This window comes from Erpetoichthys calabaricus, chromosome 2, assembly GCF_900747795.2.
Source record: "Erpetoichthys calabaricus chromosome 2, fErpCal1.3, whole genome shotgun sequence".
NCBI classification, from domain to species: domain Eukaryota; kingdom Metazoa; phylum Chordata; class Cladistia; order Polypteriformes; family Polypteridae; genus Erpetoichthys; species Erpetoichthys calabaricus.
This window is the reverse complement of record NC_041395.2, coordinates 218,645,827-218,665,631: the sequence shown is the minus strand read 5'-3', so window position 1 is coordinate 218,665,631 and position 19,805 is coordinate 218,645,827. Positions and strand designations below refer to the sequence as shown.

Below are 19,805 nucleotides of genomic sequence, written 5' to 3'. Positions count from 1 at the left end.
AAATTTCTCCTTCTTTTTAGTTATTCTGGTGTGTATTTGAGAAGTGTTATCATTGTCTGTTATAATATTAATTTATTTATTTAGAATGCTAAATTTCCCCATTGGGACAGATAAAGTGCCATCTACTCCTATCTATCTATCTATCTATCTATCTATCTATCTATCTATCTATCTATCTATCTATCTATCTATCTATCTATCTATCTATCTATCTATCTATCTATCTATCTATCTATCTATCTATCTATCTATCTATCTCTAGTAACAGCAGCTCTGTGATTTTCTGTGATTAAAGTCTGTTCACTTTAGGATTTTTCGTGCATGTTTAGTAACTGCAAGTCTGTTCACTTTGGGATTTTTTTTGTGTGTTGAACATTTTTTAATTTTTGACTAGCCTATATGATATCTATCTATCTAGTCTTTACTAGATTTATTCATCTCCACAGTTCTGTAATAAGGTCCTCCGATATTTCTTTTCATCAGAGTATGCTTCAAATGAACAGATCTTTCTTAAGAGCAAACTATCAATAACCAAGATTTGCCAGCTTTTGCTATTAGGGTGGCCTCCTCAGACCCACACATCATATCAGATATCATGGATTGGGACACCACCCTCCAGCTTTTGGAGAACTCATTAGCCTAGAGGTTCATAGCTGTTTTCCAACCTGGACTGTGAAAGTTAAAATAATGTGTTCAGTTTTGACAAGAAGGGGCCCAAATGTTTGTGCGTTATTTAGTTTTGTTATGTTATTGTAACTTAGTTGAAGATCACACTGTTATGAGTAATCAATGCAGAAATCCAGGTAGCTCCAAAAATTTCACAAACTTATTCTTGAAACTGTAAATAAAATAGAAATTGGCAATGATCGTGCATGTTACAGCTTCTAGCTACACACAAAAAGGAACTCATGATTTTGTGTAATGTAATTGACTCATGGTGAGTGAAGTTGCCTGGGGTTTTTTTGGCAATGAACTTCAGCAGCCCTACTGTCATCAGAAGTAACTGAACCCACAGCACACCTGTGCTTCCCTGCTTCGCTTGTATATGTTGCATTTTTAAGCATCTGAAATATCCTGTCACATCAAGGCCAAATTGTCCTTAATGAATCATTCTCCATGTAAGCTAAGAAAAACATAAAACGGCCATCTCCCACACACTTAGAAAGGTAGTATCAAACCACAAGAACTCTACAGAGCTGCCCCTATTTCAAAAAGCATATTTTCTGATAGGCTAGAAACCTGAGAAGTCCCTTAATCCAAGTTAGATGGCTCATGATATAGCATCTGCAGTAAAAGATGAGATATTTTCAATTCAAATATTTTAGTTCCTTGTGGGAGCAGTAGGGTAGCATAATAGGCAGTGCTGTTACTTTGTAAAGAAAGTAACCTGGATTTGAGATCCAAAACTTGGCCATGGTCCTTGTGGAGTTTGCATATATAGTTGCATGTCTATGTGAATTTTTCTCCTGAATCCCTCAAAGACATTCAGGTTCTGTTAATTGGTAATTCCAGATTAGCTCTGTGTGAATTCAGCTATGTGCTCAAAGTGGGCTCTGCAATGGAATGGCTCCCAGTGCAGGGCTGTTTCCTGACGTAATCTGAAGCTGTGCTGCTGAAAAAAGATCTGAGGTCCTGGGACCATAAATTGGATTATCCAGGTTTGAGAATGTCATGTTATGCTGCATTCAAACTGTAATGCACATTTGAGCTTGAAGCACAGAATATAATTGTCCTTAAAGATATACATTTTGGCTAGCATGTCAGCAGTGTGATGAAGAAGTGAAATGTGTAGGCGAGTTAATGAGCTCAGGAAAGTGAGGTGATAATGTATTACAGTTTAATCTGGATGTTGGTATAGTAGCATAGTTGTCTCATTTTCAGATTCATGTGATCTCTTAAGAGAGGTGTTTACATGTCCTCTCCATCCTTGTTAGAGTTTATTCTCACATTAAATTAATGTAAACCTTGCCAGGGTAATTCAAGGTGATTGTATAACTTTTAAAAATGCTTCAAGAATTTACTACTAAATCAAAGCTGAAATTGTGTTTAATTGAATTAATAATTTAAAAAATACACTTTCTCACTGAATCTTAAACTTGTGCCTTTACTGGATACAAATGCTGATCATTGGCCAGGTTTATGAATGTTAAGCCGATGATTCCTTTGTAACATTTTAAATCTCTAAATCCAGCTTGGGAAATGTTCAAGTCAAATAATTATTAACTCAGTGTCAACATTTGATTATGATACAGTTTAATGGAATGTTTCTGTAGCTGTGCTGTGAATTACTTTAACTGATGCTGAAGCCTCAACTCCTGATCTCTGCTTTATTCTTACTAGTCAAGCCACCTTTGCAAATCTTCAAATTCAGCTTGGAACTGATATGCTTGATTGCACAAAATTAATTCAATTTCATCTTTTATTAAGATGGTTCGAAATGAAACTCCATACCATCAGTTACATCCACTCATATTTATAAGGCCAACGACTAACCTTAGGATTGCCACCATGTTAATTTTTCCTTGCCTTTGTGCCCTGAGATTGACTAGCAACACCTCTAAAGTGCCATGCGGCTGTGTGCAAAATGCTGATGGAAGTTGTACCAATTGAAGAAAGTTGATATAGTGGACATTAAACTGATAAACTAAGTTTAACTTTACTAAAGGTCTTTTATTTTCAACTTATAATTCTGATTTAATTTTAATCAAATGACTTTGATTCTATTAAAGTTGTAAAAAATCTATACACAGCCAGCAAGCAAATTTACAGTACATATTAAAGGACTGCTGTATCCTGTGTTAAAAATGGCTTGGCAACAGATGGTCAATATAAAGAAATCATTATTTTATGAAGGTGGCAGCCTGGCAATTACAGTAATATGTAATAAAATGTTTATCTGGCAGTATCTCACTATCTTCTTTAGCAATTAACTATAGTGTATTAATAACATGAAGAATGCCTAACTGGCCCATAACCATTAATACCAAAGTCTTAGCTCCTATACTGATTCTTTTTTGTCTCACAGGCTTGTATTTGATGTCCTTTTCCCTTGGAAGGCTACACAAAGGATTAATCAGATACACAAATTGCTTTGGCAGTGAACTCATCCTTTCCTTTTCTGAACCCAGTCTATTCATTACATGGCTGTGGGACACCATAAGAGAGCCAAATCCATTTTTCATGGTAATTAAACATGAGCAAGGTCCATGCAGATTGGGTGACCAGAATGTTGACTTCTGAAATAACCTTATCATTGTGTGAGACCTTTAGTTATTAAAATAATAAACTTTAATATAAAGAATTCTTTAATTTGTGACATCATCTCAGCTAAACCAAAACAACTTTCTCAAGAAACCTATCAGTCTAAACAATATAAGCACTATATATATACATACATTCATACATACACTCATGGGACACTTTATTAGGTACACCTGTTCAACTGCTTGTTAATGCAAATATGTAATTAACCAATCAATACATTTAGGCATGTAGACATTGTCAAGATAACCTGATGAAGTTCAAACCGAGCATCAAAATGAGGAAGAAAGGGGATTTAGGTGACTTTGAATGTGGCATGGTTGGCGGTATGAGTATTTCAGAAATTACTGATCTACTGCAATTTTCACATGCACCCATCTGTAGTGTCTAAAGAGAATGGTCAAAAAAAGGGAAAATATCCAGTGAGCAGCAGTTCTCTGGGCAAAAATGACTTGTTGATACCAGAAAGGAGAATGGCCAGGCTGGTTTGGGTTGATAGAAAGGCAGCTCAAATAACCACTCATTACATCTGAGGTATATGGAAGATCATCTCTGAATGCACATCACGTTGAACCTTGAAACAGATGGGCTACAGCAGCAGGAGACCACACTGGGCGCCACTCCTGTCAGCTAAGAACAGGCAACTGAAACTACAGTTTACATGGCCTCACAAAAATTGGACAATAGAAGACTGGAAAAATGCTGCCTGCTCTGATTAGTCTCGAATTCTGTTGCAACATTCAAATGGTAGGGTCAGAATTTGGTGTGAACAACTTGAAAGCATGGATCCATCCTGCCTTGAATCAACGGTTAAGGCTGGTGGTGTTGGTGTAATGGTGTGGGTGATATGTTCTTCGCACACTTTGGGCCCGTTAGTACCAAATGAGCATCAGTTAAATGCCAGAGCCTACCTGAGTATTTTTGCTGACCATGTCCATCCCTTTATGATCACAGTGTATCCATCTTCTGATGGCTACTTCCTGCAGGATAATGTGCCATGTCACCAAGCTCAAATCATCTCAAACTGGTTTCTTGAACATGACAATGAGTTCACTGTACTCAAATAGCCTCCACAGTCACCTGATCACAATCCAATAGAACAACTTTGGGATGTCTTGGAATGGGAGATTCACATTATAGATGAGCAGCCGACAAAGTTACAGCAACTGTGAGATGCTGCAAGATGCTATCATATCAAAATGGAAAAAAATCCCTGAGGAATGTTTCTAGCAACTTGTTGAATCTATGACATGAAGAATTATGGCAGTTCTGAAGGCAAAAGGGCGTCCAACCCGGTACTAGCAAAGTGTACCTAATAAAGTGGCTTTGCAAAAGGTCATTAATGGGTTATGTCTTGATCACCTCCAATTTGCAGATAACAGAATATTTTTCGAATCAAATGGGCAGGGTGCCAACCCACCGCAGTGGATTGGAGTTCATTCTGTAAACTGAAGTTTATTTTTAAAAGTAGCTTACCATTGTAAAGTACAGTATATAACCTATACATTTTACCCATGATGGTGTATGGATGTGAAACCTGGAACCTGAATGCTGAAATTACCAAAAATTACTAAAGGAAACAGAATGACAAATGAATGGATCAGATTTAAAACAAACGTTGCAGGTAATGCTGAGACTGTAAAGAAAATGAAATGGAAATTGGGTGCTCAAAAAGTTAAGGAGGACATTAGAATTTTTACAGTGGATTCTCAACAAGAAACAACCAAGAAGGAAGGTTGGTGTGCGAGATAAAAGTATTTACAAGCAAGATGTGGATGATAAAAGCAGTTGACTGTAATGTTTGGAGTAGTATGGGTGAGACCTTCAGCCAGCACTGGACAGATAATGATTGAAATGGCAAAATAAAAGGAGCACTGAAAGTGCGTTATATAGCAAAGCCAGGGTCTTTTCACCAAAGGAGGAACCCACACTGGTGAATGGTAAGGCCCGCTACAATGTGGATGGATTTGAGCAAATAAGCGATATGAATCCCTATCATTACAGTGAATCATTTGAAACAAATGCTCAGACATCACCATTATGAAGGAGAGACTTGGGGAGGTTGATAGACAACTTGATTAACTTCTCCAGGCTGGACAAGTAGTCCTGCATGGGACAAGTGTGATGACTCTGCCTGTACTAGACAGGTACAGGAGATCAACAAAAAAGTAAACCCTCTTATCTGTAAGGTGGCACTCTAAGATAGCAACAGAGCTTTCTAGGGTATTCCTGAACCAACCGTAATCTGGAACATTTCCCTGAAAATTATCACAGGAATGGATTTAGAGGTCAACCCCAAGTTTAGTGATCCTAGAATTAACACAGTGGCTTGGATGCACAAGACATAACTGACAAAAACCGCTGGTAGGTAGGAGAGCAGTTTTCTGTTTGATATTGGAATGTCCTGAAATGAGTGAATCATATGTACTATAGACTTAGTGGCACTTCTGGGGTTTTCTTTGCGTCATGTGTATGTGGAAACTTTGTTGTGCTCCCTTAAATAATCCTTCACCTTTGTACTGTATATACACAAATATATACCCAGTTTTCAAAACCTGCTTAATTTATTTTTTTTAGAGTCAAGCAAAAACTACATATCACACATATCCACCACACCTTTTCACACAAGTTAAACCAGTTAAACATAACCTGCACCTCTTTGGAATATAAATACATATATTTGTATGTGATATGTAATTGTTGTTACGTATTAGAGTGGCACCCAGGGCTAATGCCACCATTAATTCGAATTTGGCATTCACCTAGGGCGCAGATCATAAGGGCGCGGGGGACCCAGCTGCACGAGGTTAGCTACCAAATAGTCTTTTGGCGCACTAATAAGCTTGGCCTAGGGCGCAAAATAACCTAGCACCCGCACTGGTGGCACGCTAATATAGACCTCACACTTAAGTGTCCTCATTACTATAACTAAGAAAGAAGTTTCAGTTAATGACCTAACAAGCTCAACTGAATGAAGACCTCTTAACTGGCGTAATATATCAATTACTTTATTTTAAAAAGTTCTCTTCATCCCTGGTTATGATTCAAGTGTGATTCAAAATAATAGAAATACAGTATAATGAAAAGCTTATTTTCATAAGTGTAGTCTGAAAAGTAAGACAGTTTTGACATCAGAGGATGCCTGCCAAACCTGTTTGCAAGCTTCATGATCAGAACAGACTGTTTTTAACTTCTGTTTTGGAGTTGTTCTGGCCTGTGTAGAGTGCATGTTCATGTGATGGGCTCACTAGGTGAATCCCTCTATTAATCTTTGTGCATACCTTGAATGTGAATACTCTCCACAGTCGTTTCTCCTCCTGCACCAGTGCTCCCAGATCCTCCTCCTTTGCCTGCTCCAGTTCCTCCTGCTGTACTCTTGCTACGGTCTCCAGGTTTTGGAGGAGGGACAGGAGGATGCTGTAGCTTTCCAGTACCGGAGTGACCCACCATCTGTACACTGACCAAGCGTCCTCCAACATCCATCATGCTTCTTCCAGACTGTACATCACCACCAAGACCAGAGACGAACTTTTGGAAATTATCCTAGATGCAGAAACACAAGAAATCTCAAAAATAGAGGAAATGTTTATTAAAAAAACCCTTAAGCATATGCTTTACCCTTCTTACTAGTCAGACATCTTCAGTTTGTGCTATATTTACTCTTCTTTGAGAGTGTGCTAGCTTGAATCCCAACTACAATATTTCACCAGTGTCTTTCCCCTCTCTTGGACTGAAGAGGTTTTACACTATAATTAGTCAAGAGTTGTTTTCCCTTCGGTTGTTTTCATTGTGCCCATGCCACAGTTAACTGACCCAAACGTAACCAGCATATTATTTTTAGGACTATGGGTCTCACTGTACTTTATGACATCCTCATACACATCAGAATACAAAGACTATGTACCTTAAGGGCCATGAAAGACCACTGAGCAGCCTCATGATGAGTATACTTTTCCATAAATCCACAGTGCAAGATGTGTAACTTTTTTTTTTCTATTTACAGAGACTCTTAGTAAAAAATGTATGTCTGCTTATACCGGGATTACATCATTATATTCACTAGGATCATGGACTGTCTCTATCACAACAGTCCATGATTCATCAAAGCCCCTCAATACGACAATCCTGCCACAAAATATCCTCTTCATTTCCATAGTTTAACAAATGCCAATACAATATCTTTTTGTCAAAAGAACTCACTGTTTATGATGACTTGCTGTGTTTATAGGGAGACTAAATTTATGCTGTAACACTTTTTAAACACTTAGAGTGCTGCCATGTGCTGTCTGTTTTGCAGAATACCACCCGCGGGGAGGGTGATGTATTACTGTTCATACCACAGAATCGGAAATGAAGACATCAGGGTTGTTTTCATAAATAAACTTCTCCACTCTCTTCTGACGCATCTTGAACATCTTGGAGCCCTTATTGCTAAGCAGCGACAGCTCCTCCAGCATGATGTCTTTGGGTATGCTGATTTTCTTGCCAAGATTCAGCTTTGAAGATTCAGGATCTGTCTGCTCCAAAACTGCAAATAGTATAATTCAATTAAAAAAATAAATACATAATCTCTCTCTCTCAGTTCATTGCTTCATCACCATTAGCAACTCTCTGTTTTTGTTATTTAAAGTTTGTTTTACCCATGCACTGGAGTTAATCATACAAACTCATCTTATTTATAATAAAACGTACTTATGCTAACCATGGTCAAAAATTAAAAAAATATAAATCCCTTAGGAAGATAGCACAGTGATCCAGTAGATAACACTGCTTCTTCACAGCTTTGGCTGCTGGGTTCAAATACCATTCAATGTCTGTCTGAAGTTTGCACGTTTTCCTGTTTCTGCATGGGCTTACACCAGGTACTTTGATTTCCTCCCTCATGGTATGTTAGTTGACAACTTCAGACTAGCCCAGAATTAATGAATGTGCATATAGAATATACAGTAAGTGAGCCTTGGTGTATCATCCACGGTCTGTCCCTGCTTTGAATTGTCACACTGTAAGGTGATACCTGGATTCCAAAAATCAATGTATTTTAGCCTCCATATTCTTAAATTCTTAAAAACTTTATCAGCTCAACCAAGGCATCATTGACTTAACAGCACAATAATGCCTTACTGAGATATGTCAGTTGCTCACATTGCAGAAGCCTGCAGAATCATTTGTATTTTTTTTTTGTCTTCTTCACTTCCCTATGCAAATCAATACAATCCATCTGGCGTCAGGTTGGGGAGGCAGTGTATGAAATGAAAGTGAGGCAGCTACAGACAGAAGAATTATGTTCAAAGTCATCATCAGTAAATAAAGTGGGTGGCTGAAATGACAGCTGGCTATTTAATAAAATGCAAAAAGACAAAAGTGCAAAACCACTTATGTCATTATGTTCCAGGCAAAAAAAAAATGAAAATGTACTTGACAAGATTTTTTTTCAGTTCCTTTTCACCTTGAAACCATAGCAGTTGAAAATCTGTGGGAAAACCAAAATTGACATAGGAAAAAATAATCTTCTTGCTTTGCGTTTCTTCCTTTCACTAAGACTGCTGAGCACCATATTTTACAAAACAATATGAATATCTTAAGGACGTTTAAGTGGTGCTTGACACCCTGTGGGAAAGCCAAAATTGACAAAGGAATAAAATATCTTCTCAGTTTGACCTTGCTTTATATTGCTTCCTTTCATCAAGTCCATTGACCACCATGCTTTACAAAACAATAAGAATATTTCATAAGGAAGTCAAAGTGGTACTTTTATAAGAGGCTAGTGAGTGAGACAATTTTATCCAATGTAGCTGACATTTAAACACCACTTCATAAACAGAAGCAATAAAACACCCTGCGCATATACAGAAAAAGCTCCGGGATCTTCACTGTACCATACTTACACACGCAAAGGTTCAAAGAGCTTCATTTGATGAAGCTTCTCTTTACATAGCAAACAGGAACTCCAACAGTTTCTTTATTTGGTGCATTCTTAGGAGTAACAATGAGAAGCATTTACTGTTTACAATATGAGTAGATTATGCAAAGTTGTCCGTTCTACAGTGTATGCAGTGATGAGCTCTCCAGTGCACAGGAGAAAAGCACAGCACAAAACAGGGACAGGGCTTAATAAAGCTTTAAGTGAGAAGGGAAATACAAAGTGGCAGTGACAAAATAAATGAATATGCATCTGTAGCATAAAGGATATTGTCAGAGTGCAGTGAATTCAGAGTTTTGATATGTGTATTTTTTTCTGCCTTGTTCCCTGTCTTCTAAATGATCATTTTTTGTGTGCAATTCGTTTCTTTAGATTATTTTTTTAAATATATTAACTGAGCTTTATGTGTAATTTATCTTTTTTTGTGTTGTTTTTGTTAAATTGGAATGATTACTTTCCATGTATGTTTGCAGTTGCCATTGTTTTTGTTTATTTTTCTGTAATTGTGTACTATCAGTTTAAATGTGAATCTATTCCATGTGTTCTGTGGGTGGTACCCCAAAAAGCGGGGTCATCCTGACATCATCACTCCTGAACCCTTCCTCCAGCTATTTAAGACCAGAGAAGAGGAAGCTTGGGCAGTGGTGTATTGACATTGTTGGAGTTTCTAAATATTGTGTTTTTTTGTTTTGGTTTTGTTATGAATGGGTTTGTTATTTAAATTTTCTCACATTTGTCTTCATTAATTTTCAGGATTTTGCAGACATTGTTTGTTTGTTAGGAGCCCTAGAATCTGAATATCTGATTTTTTTTTTTTTTTTTTAATTAAAGTCGAATTTAATTCCTGTGAATTATTTTGTCCCTTTTGTTTGTCTCTGCCATTTTGTTTATAATTTCCACCATTTTTGTCATCCTGTTATTAAGGCGGCTCCCATGTCATTTGGCATATGCCCTCAAAAATTGTGAACCTCTGGTAACAATGCAACAGATTAAAATGTTGCCATTTGAAACACGTTCTCATCTGAGTGTGTGGATTCCAAAACCCTTTTTGATGATCAGTCTTTTGCTAAAAAGCAAATCGTGTTTCTAAAAATATTTTTGGTTTTGACTCATGCCTGTATTTTTGATCCTCATTTTGGTTTTGGTAACTGTTTCAGTTTTGTCCCTTTTTCTGGCTTTGACTGCACCTTTGCTACGGGTTTCCTATCTAAAACTTTCCAACTTAGTACACTAGCATAATAGGATTTCGTTGTTTTTTATTTCTTGCTATTGTGGTCTTTGAATTATTCTTCTGGATTGTGTGTTTGGATTTTGTTACCTAGGATTCCCTTTTAGGCAACTCCTTTTTGTTATACTTATTGTTTTTGGATAGAATCTGGAATTTTCACAAACTTCTCCTTCTTGTTTGTAATTTTTATATTTTTGCTTTGCATCCTCCCCCACCATAACCTATCATTTATGGGGAGAAAAAGTTTTACATTCGTCAAAAATTTAAATCTCCGGTTTTCGCCGGATCTCAACATTTTAGGGTCCCCTGATATCAAAAACATTGATATCTCAGTGATGGGTGTGTGCCTGTGTGTCACAGTTTCTTGAGGGTGGTCTAGAGCTAAAACGGATAGATGGAAAAATACCAAACTCGAAAGTTAAGCCTGCTATGAGATGATGATATACTGATTAGTCTTTGAGTCAAATCGTGCAAGACAAAGAGGCACTCTACAGAGTCCCTCAAGTGTCGTAATTATTCAATTAATTATGAATTCTTCTTGTCAATTGCTATCGTAATGACCTATTTTATGTTCAGAAAGATCAGCATCAGTCCTGTAAATAATTAATGAAATGTTAATTAAAAAATAGTTCAGGTAACTTGGTTCCTAGGGCACAAAGCCTACTGACACTCACGTCCGAATTTTTGATATTATTCACAGCATTTTGAACAGTCACCCCATTTTGGGCCTAGTAAGACTGATGTCTGCAGGTAATGGTTGGGGGTCAAGCTGGTCAGGGGTGAGCCTCTCCTGGGCTGGCCAGTGAAGGTCCTGGTCTGCTTTATATTATAGTAGGCATTCTAATTTAAGTTTTATTTCATTTACTGTCTCCTTTCTGGATGATCTTGTTGTCCTTTCTATGTTTTTTTTATCTTCTGTGGTTAATTCATTTCTTTCTGTTACAGTATAAAAGTTGAAAATTATTATTGTCCTTATGCAACACTATTTTGTTTTGACATTCTAGCGTGCCTGTTTCTGTGGCAATCCTTGACATGTTCTACTGAAGTTGCATAAATGTTGACATCACCAATGCAACAGTATTTAGCAAGGTCACATCTTGACCCAAACCGTCTGATATTGGACTGAATATTATTTTTCCTTGCGACTTTCTGGCTTCGCTTTGTCATTTGAAACTTTGATTTTCGAATTGTGATTAGGTATTAGACAAAAGATCGGGTTAGCACTTTTAGTACAAATGTAGAATACATCTTTACCACATCTGCTTCTCCTGGTCTTCTCTTTAAAATCTTCTTTGTGTCTCTGAGATAAAACACTTTATGTTTTTTTTTCAAAGGCTTCAGCACCCTTTGTCTTAACTTCATTTTATTGTTGTTAGAAAAGTTCCATGTTGTATTGCACTGCCATGTTGTTTTTCATGGGCGCCACCATTTTTTTTCAGAAGGAGTGTATACTGTTGCTATGGGTTTTCTATGAACAGACAACTGGAGGTGTGCAACAGTTTAAAGGTCAGTGCTGTACACTTCCTGGCTCTCTGAGATTGTGGAGACAAATAAAAAACATGCAGTGTGTTATGTTGAGATTTAGAATTTCTGGTTAAAGACTTCTTGCTTTCAACTCCTGATTATGTTCTTGCTTCATGTTTTGCATAGGATGTTTGGTTAGGGTGATCTCTTTAACCTGATTAAAACTGTACTTCATCTTCTGATACCTTTTCAAACAAATCCATCTTATTTCCATCCTAACAGAGCACTTTATAAATGTAGGTATATCAACAGATAGGGCATTAAGCAACCCGAGGTTAAATGAATTATGTTTTGTCAGGATGTTAGGAGACCTAATGGGTGACAGGATTGCCTGGGTATCTCACAGTCCACGACTGGAAAAGTGGTACTCTTTTAACAGAAAAGACTTGCATGAACCTCGCTGTAAGTCTTGTTAGATGGTTTCACAATTTCACAAAGTGGAAGAAGTGGGCTTCTGTTGTTCTTTCAAGTGGGACAGTCGCTGCCTAACAGACCTGACAATTTTAAGGTTATGATACGGATCTGGGATGCAGTGGTTCCAGTATCTCTAGAGGCTATTGTGGCGTAGTGGCCTTGAGACTTGATTGACCCACCCATTATCCCAGCTAGAGGTCAAAAGCTACCTTTCTGTCAGGGGCACTCTTTAGCCAAGATGAAAATAACTTGGGCCACAAAGCCTTTGTGTGGGAAAGGGTTCAGGAGATGAGAGGAAAAAAATCGACATCAAAAACTAGAAGGGATCACAGCTAAAATGACAGGAAAATACCAATAACAGCAAAACAAAAATTGCCAAACAGAACTTGAAGTCAATAAATATGCAAAGTCCCAGCTCCCTAAAATTATTTTTGAAATAGCTAAAGTGCACTATGGAGTATTTAAGAACAGGAATAAATAAGAACTGTTCTGCTAAGCAGTTGGATTTAAATACGGAGTAGAAGAAGAAATACTGTATAAATCAGTAACAAAGCATTGTTCTATACTGCTCAATTTGCTTTTTCATTAAATCAAAAACAAAACCCTAAATCCTAGTTAAAGTTCAAGTCAAAGATTCTTTTTACCAGGAAACCAAAAACAAAACACACTTGCTAAATTTACAGACTTTATCCAATCTTGGATAACCGAGAAATGCCTGAGTTTGACCTTTTAGGCCATTGTGAGAGTGACATCATGAATTACACATTTCCATTCAAGCTCCTTAGTAACTCGATGGCAGCCACACTAAAATATGGCGGTGCCCTCAAAAACCAAGATAGTGTTGGTAAAAGATACGATTCAATTTTAATACTTGAAACAAAATCCAAAAAAAATTAATCAGGAATGGATTCATCAACCAAAAATCATTCATAGAAACTGATTTTAAGAATGATGACTATACTGAATTTTAATATGAAGTGACCAGAAAATAAGATATAGTCAAATTACAAGCCACATTTCTAAACCTAAGATCAGTCTTAATCTCTTGTTAAAACTAGAAATGGTGTGCTAATTTGTAGTCTTTAAATCAAAGCCCTGAATTCTTTTAACTGAACTTTAAAATGAAGAAATCACACACCAATGCGAAGAGTTTTTAGCTACAATCTTGGATAACCTAGAAGTTCCCAGGGTTGACCTTCATACAGTTGCACTGGTGATGTCATATGCTATGCACTCTGGTCATTCAGAGGTAGCACCCAATACCAAACAAATATGGTATTGAAAAACACATAAAACTAATTTAACATCTTGAAATATTTTTCTAATAAAAATGTGGAGGCTGAAGAAAAATCCATCCATCCATCCATTTTCCAACCCACTGAATCCGAACACAGGGTCACGGGGGTCTGCTGGAGCCAATCCCAGCCAACACAGGGCACAAGGCAGGGAACCAATCCTGGGCAGGGTGCCAACCCACCACAGGACACACACAAACACACCCACACACCAAGCACACACTAGGGCCAATTTAGAATCGCCAATCCACCTAACCTGCATGTCTTTGGACTGTGGGAGGAAACCGGAGCGCCCGGAGGAAACCCACGCAGACACGGGGAGAACATGCAAACTCCACGCAGGGCGGACCCGGGAAGCAAACCCAGGTCCCCAGATCTCCCAACTGTGAGGCAGCAGCGCTACCCACTGCGCCACCATGCCGCCCACTGAAGAAAAATCTATATGTTTCAAACTCATGTAAATAAAAAATTAAAACAGATCTAGCCAAGTGAGTAGCAATGGGAGTCGTTTCTGTAAAACACAATAGTAAACAGTGTAAACAGTATTTGCAATAACAAAGAAAATGGCAACATAGTGACATCAACTAAAATGATATGTAATAACATGAGCAAAGCTAAAAATGAGATACAGCCCAAAAGAAAAGAACTTTAAAAAAAAGCGAGTTTGGAATGTAAAAAACAAAGACTCACTGGCAGGAAGAAGAAGCCAAGGTGGTATGAGATGTGGGAAAGAGGTGAGAAAGGTAATGCTTGGTCAAGCTTTGGACGTAATCCAGGGAGCGTGTCACCCCACTAGGTACACAAAGATTGAAGACCTATGGAGGACAACCCGCAATAACAGCACTGTGTACTTTATACTTTCTCTGTGCCGTTTTTTATCCATCCCCTGTGTGTTTTCTTCAATAAACTCACCATTTGCATACTTTAAGTTCCTTTAGCCTTAGTGCAGCTACAGAGGGTCACTCCTGTTTTAATACAATCAAACATTCACTTTCAAAATTCAGTTCTCTTTGTCTCATTTCCCTTAAATTTGGTTCATTGTTGCTTTATTGCCTTGAAATGTTGACTTCTGTTTCCAAAGCTCCATGAAAACTGTATGCTAATTCAAAAATAGTTGAATGAAAGAAATCATACATCAATTTAATCCAATACTGTCTGGTTCAATGGCTTAATTTACAATCTCAAATGAACCTAACCTGTGCATCTTTAGGTGATGAGCACTCTGGCAAAAACCCATATGAGCTTGAAGAAAGCATTCATACTCCACCCAGGCAATGACTGAGCAAACGATTCAACAGGACCAAACATTTTGGAGTTGCACCTCTTTCCCTGGAGCTGTGGAGCTGTGCCTACCACTGTTTTGTCAAGACATTTTTATTGAAATGTCATTTGTATAAAAATAAATGTATTATGTATCAGATGGTACACATTTCCATGCATACATTCATGTTAACACAACTTTTACTCCACAAGTACAAGAACTGAATAGCATCTACTCAGGTAGACTACTGTAACAGAGTGCTCCCATTTTATGAAGAGAAATTAAAATCAAATGAACAAGATTTCTTCTGCCTGGTTCCTGACTCAAAGAGCCCCTAGTTGAGGACAATATTTCCAATTTGTTTGTTCCACAACTTTATTTCAGTCTATTTTGACATTTGTTATGATCAGTGCCTGCATTTTGACTCTCCTTGCACTGTCATATCTTGGTCTAAGTCCCTTGTTCTTGTTCAGAGTTAAACAACCATCAGTCTTTTACAATACTAACTCTCCATTGGGTAATATACATTTTAAGAAATATAAACTACAATTAGACTTAAACCCTCTTAAAACAACAACAAACAATTGTATGTCAATCCAAGTGATTTTTATAACAATAATATTTTGCTAATTAAGGCAAAGCTGAGATTCCAACATTTAGGCTCTGCTTTAACAGTCACAAGCATTTTTGGTGCTCCTGGGATGTCATCTCATGACTATTATATTCGGTACAAAATGAAAGAAATATAGGAAAGACTTTGTGGAGGAGATCAATAAGATCTTCCTTAAGGAGAAAAACCAAGAGAAATCATGTCTAAAGCAAATGTCGTATCACAGAGAGTCATTGACGAAAACTTTCAGGGTCAAACCTAAAGTTGAAATCATAACAAGGAACAAGCCGTAACCAGAATCGTATCATAAGCCATCTTTGATTCTCGTGTTATTGTTTGAGTGCTCAATCTCTAGCCAATGTCTTTTCTTTGCTTTGCCAAAATCTGTATACTTTCTCAATGTGACCAACAATCTTTAATATCACTAATGCCATGATGACTCGGTTTACAATGGAAAGCACTTCCTGTGCCTACCAGCTATGCAGCATCATAGCAACAAAACACACACAAAATAGAGGCACCCATAAAATCAAGAACACAAAATGGCAGTGCCCATAAAAATAGAAATTCACAAAATGGAAATGCAATCACTGAAATAACCGTAAAAACAGAAGCAACATGTAATTGTTCAAAAATTAGAGAAAATTTAGGAAGAAGTATTTTAAAATTATTAGCAGTGACAACTAGGGGGAAATCCAACCCAATGTTCATTACCCAGTTCCCAGAAAGAGAGAGGTAGTGATAGCTGGGGACTCAATCATTAGGGTGATTGAAGAGCAGGTTTGCTCCAGACACAGAGAGTGTTGCACGGAGTGTTGCCTTCCGGGTGCACGGGTGGGGAACTTCCCTTGATGGGTGGATAGAGACTTGGCCAGAGTGGGGGTGAATCCAGTTGTCATTGCCCATGTTAGCACAAATGACATACATAATGGTAGTTTTTCAGTTCTGCAATCCAAATTTAAAGAGTTATGTGCCAGGCTGAGGATCAGAACTGACAAGGTAGTCTTCTCTGAAGTTCTGCCTGTGTCACAAGCCATTTCAGGTAAGACTGAAGAGATTAGAAGACTTAACGTGTGGCTCAAATCTTGGTACAGGATAAAAGGGTATAGGTTTATGGAGCATTGGGACTCCTTTCGGAACAGATGGGACCTGATCCACCTTCACAGTTTACATCTGAACCGGAGGGGCACCAATGTACTGGGGAGACATATGAGCAGGTTAGTTCAGGATTGTTTAAACTAGGGAATGGGGTTGACAAGGAGTTTAGGAAAGGCCAGGTTTAGAACTGTACATGAAGGTACAAATAATAGTGTAAAAATAAAAATGCAGAGTAATGTAAACTCAAAGCCAACATTTACATGGAAAAGTAAATCACATTAAAAATAGCTCGCCTTAATACTAGAATTATCAAAAATAAAACAAGTGAGTTGGAGTTGTATGTAGAGGGGAATAATTATAACATTATGGCAATAACAGAAACCTGGCTAAATAACAATGGTGGGGATGAGTATAACACTGAGGGATGCACATTTTTTAGGAAAGATAGACATAACTGAAAAGGAAGTGGGGCTGCTGTTTATTTCCTGCCAGTAGGAATTCGCCAGGCTAATACAGTGGAGCACTTTAAAAAACTGCTGAAAACACATTATTTTAACATGGCCTTCTCATAACTTCACTGTAATTTAATCCTGATACTCTGTATATCCAATTCATTATAATAACTATTCATTCAAAATCTGTATTAACCCCTGCTCTCTCTTCTGTTTCCTTTTCCGGTGTCCTTTTAGTGGTGACTTACGCCACCACCATCTACCCAAAGCACCATGATGTTCCAAAAATGATGGATGGATTAAAAGCCAGAAGTCTGTATGACCATCAGCATCAAGTGACTCCGTGAGAACCCTAACTACAAAGAGGATTATTTCATTTATGTTAGGTAGAATGCCCAGAGGGGACTGGGCGGTCTCGTGGCCTGGAACCCCTACAGATTTTATTTTTTTCTCCAGCCGTCTGGAGTTTTTTTTTGTTTTTTCTGTCCACCCTGGCCATTGGACCTTACTCCTTTCTATGTTAACTAATGTTGTCTTATTTTAATTTTGTATTTTGTCTTTTATTTTTCTTTTCTTCATTATGTAAAGCACTTTGAGCTACTTTTTGTATGAAAATGTGCTATATAAATAAATGTTGTTGTTGTTGTTGTATTTCAAACAGAATTTAAATGCAAGTAATTTTAGTAATTTAGTAATATTAAAAAGGCAAGTTTACAGGGAGATATACAGTAGTCATGGTGGACTTTACTTAATATTAAATGGGATAACGTTGCAAATAGTGGAGCCACAAGAGCAGGAGTTTTTAGAAGTAATCAGTGACTGTTTTTAATACAATAGTCAAGTCAAGTCAAATTTATTTATAAAAGCACATTTAAAACAACGTATGTTAAAGCACCAGGTCAAGCCTATCTGGATTTAGTATTTTGTAATAATTAGGATAAAATTGAGGTTTTAGAGGTGATGAACAACTATGGTGAAGTGACCATAATATAATACCGTTCTCAGTGTTTTATGAGAGTGCAGATGCAAAGACTATAACTGTTAAGTTTAACTTTGGTAGGGCAAATTTTGAGCAAATGCAGCAAAGTCTAAGAAGGACAGACTGGGATAAGCTTTTAAGTGTAGAGATAGTTGAGGAGCAGTGGAACAGTTTAAAAATGTTTTACATGTAATGCAGGACAGGTACATACCTAAATTTGGAATTAGTCAGAAATTTATAAAATCTCCATAGTGGGTTAATAAAGAACCCGCAAAAAAAAACAAACTGCTGTATTTACCATATAAGACTAATAACTCCAGTGTGAATCATAGGGCGCATGAGAACATAAAGGCAACCATTAAGAAAGATATTAGGGAGGCTAAAAGACAGTTGGAGAGGAATATAACAGATAATATAACAGATAATATAACAGATAAGACAAAAGATGACCCAAAGAGATTCTTTCAGTATTTTAGTAGTAAAAGAACAGTCAAGGAGGAGGTGAAGTGCATCAGGAATAGTAAATGGGAATTAAAAAATACAGACTGTGAAATAGCATATGCTCTGAATAAGCATTTTTCTGAGGTCTTCACATATGATGAAGTAGATAACCCCCTAGCAGTAAAAGAAATTACTAAGGAGGTACTATGTGATTTTGAAATTGTCGAGGGATATTGCTGCTCAGATTAAATAAGATGAAATCAAACAAATCACCAGGACCAGATAATATTTACCCTCGAGTTCTTAAGGAAGCTAGTGAATACATATATAAACCCTTGACACATATTTTTAAGAAGTCAATGCGCACTGAAGAGATTAAGAAAGACTGGAATATGACAAATATTGTCCCGTTATATAAAGAGGGTGACCAGGCAGATCCAAGCAACTATAGGCCACTAAGCTTAACATGCATCACAGGCAAATTAATGGAAGGAATTTTTCAGGCAATGACCGAACAACACTGCAAGTACATGAGTTTTACTGAGTAGTCACAAAGGGTTCAGAAGAGGGAGGTCGTGTTTTACTAACATGCTGGAATTCTATGAGGAAGCAACAAAAGGATACGATGAAAGTGGAGCATATGATATAATTTATCTGGACTTTCAGAAAGCATTTGATAAGGTGCCACATGAGAGGTTGGAAATCAAATAAACAGAAGTGGGCATTCAGGGTGATGTTTTTAGATGGGTGCAGATTTGGTTCAGACACACGAAGCAGAGGGTGATGGTGCGAGGAACATTATCAGAATTGGACGATGTTAAGAGTTGTGTTCCACAGGGGTCAGTGCTGGGGTGGCTGCTATTTTAATATATATAAATGATTTAGATATGAATATAAGTAACAAGCTGGTTAAGTTTACAGATGATACCAAGTTAGGTGGATTGGCAGATAATCTGCAATCCGTTATATCATTACAGAAGGACTTGGATAGCATACAGGCTTGGGCAGATTTGTGGCAGATGAAGTTTAATGTCAGTAAATGTAAAGTATTACACATAGGAAGTAAAAATGTTAGGTTTGAATACACAATGTGAGGTCTGAAAATGAAGAGTACACCTTATGAGAAGGATTTAGGAGTTGTAGTGGACTCTACGCTATCAACTTCCCAGTAGTGTTTGGAAGCCAATAAGAAGGCCAACAGAATGTTAGGTGATATAGCACGTTGTGTAGAGTACAAGTCTAAGAAGGTTATGCTCAAGCTTTATAATGCACTGGTCAGGGCTCATCTGGAGTACTGTGTTAAAGGTATATCTCTCTATATA

At 37.4% G+C, this 19,805-nt stretch overlaps 1 protein-coding gene across 1 annotated transcript in view; it reads right to left on the bottom strand.

Annotated features, from left to right (window-relative positions):
• myoz1a (myozenin 1a) overlaps positions 1-19,805 on the bottom strand; it is a 53,332-nt gene that overhangs the window by 17,189 nt on the left and 16,338 nt on the right. Inside the window, exons 3-4 of the mRNA XM_028795166.2 lie at positions 7,599-7,789; positions 6,543-6,804 (exon numbers count right to left, since the gene is read on the bottom strand). Of these exons, the coding sequence (XP_028650999.1) occupies positions 6,543-6,804; positions 7,599-7,789 (453 nt within the window). The remainder of the gene's footprint in view (positions 1-6,542; positions 6,805-7,598; positions 7,790-19,805) is intronic.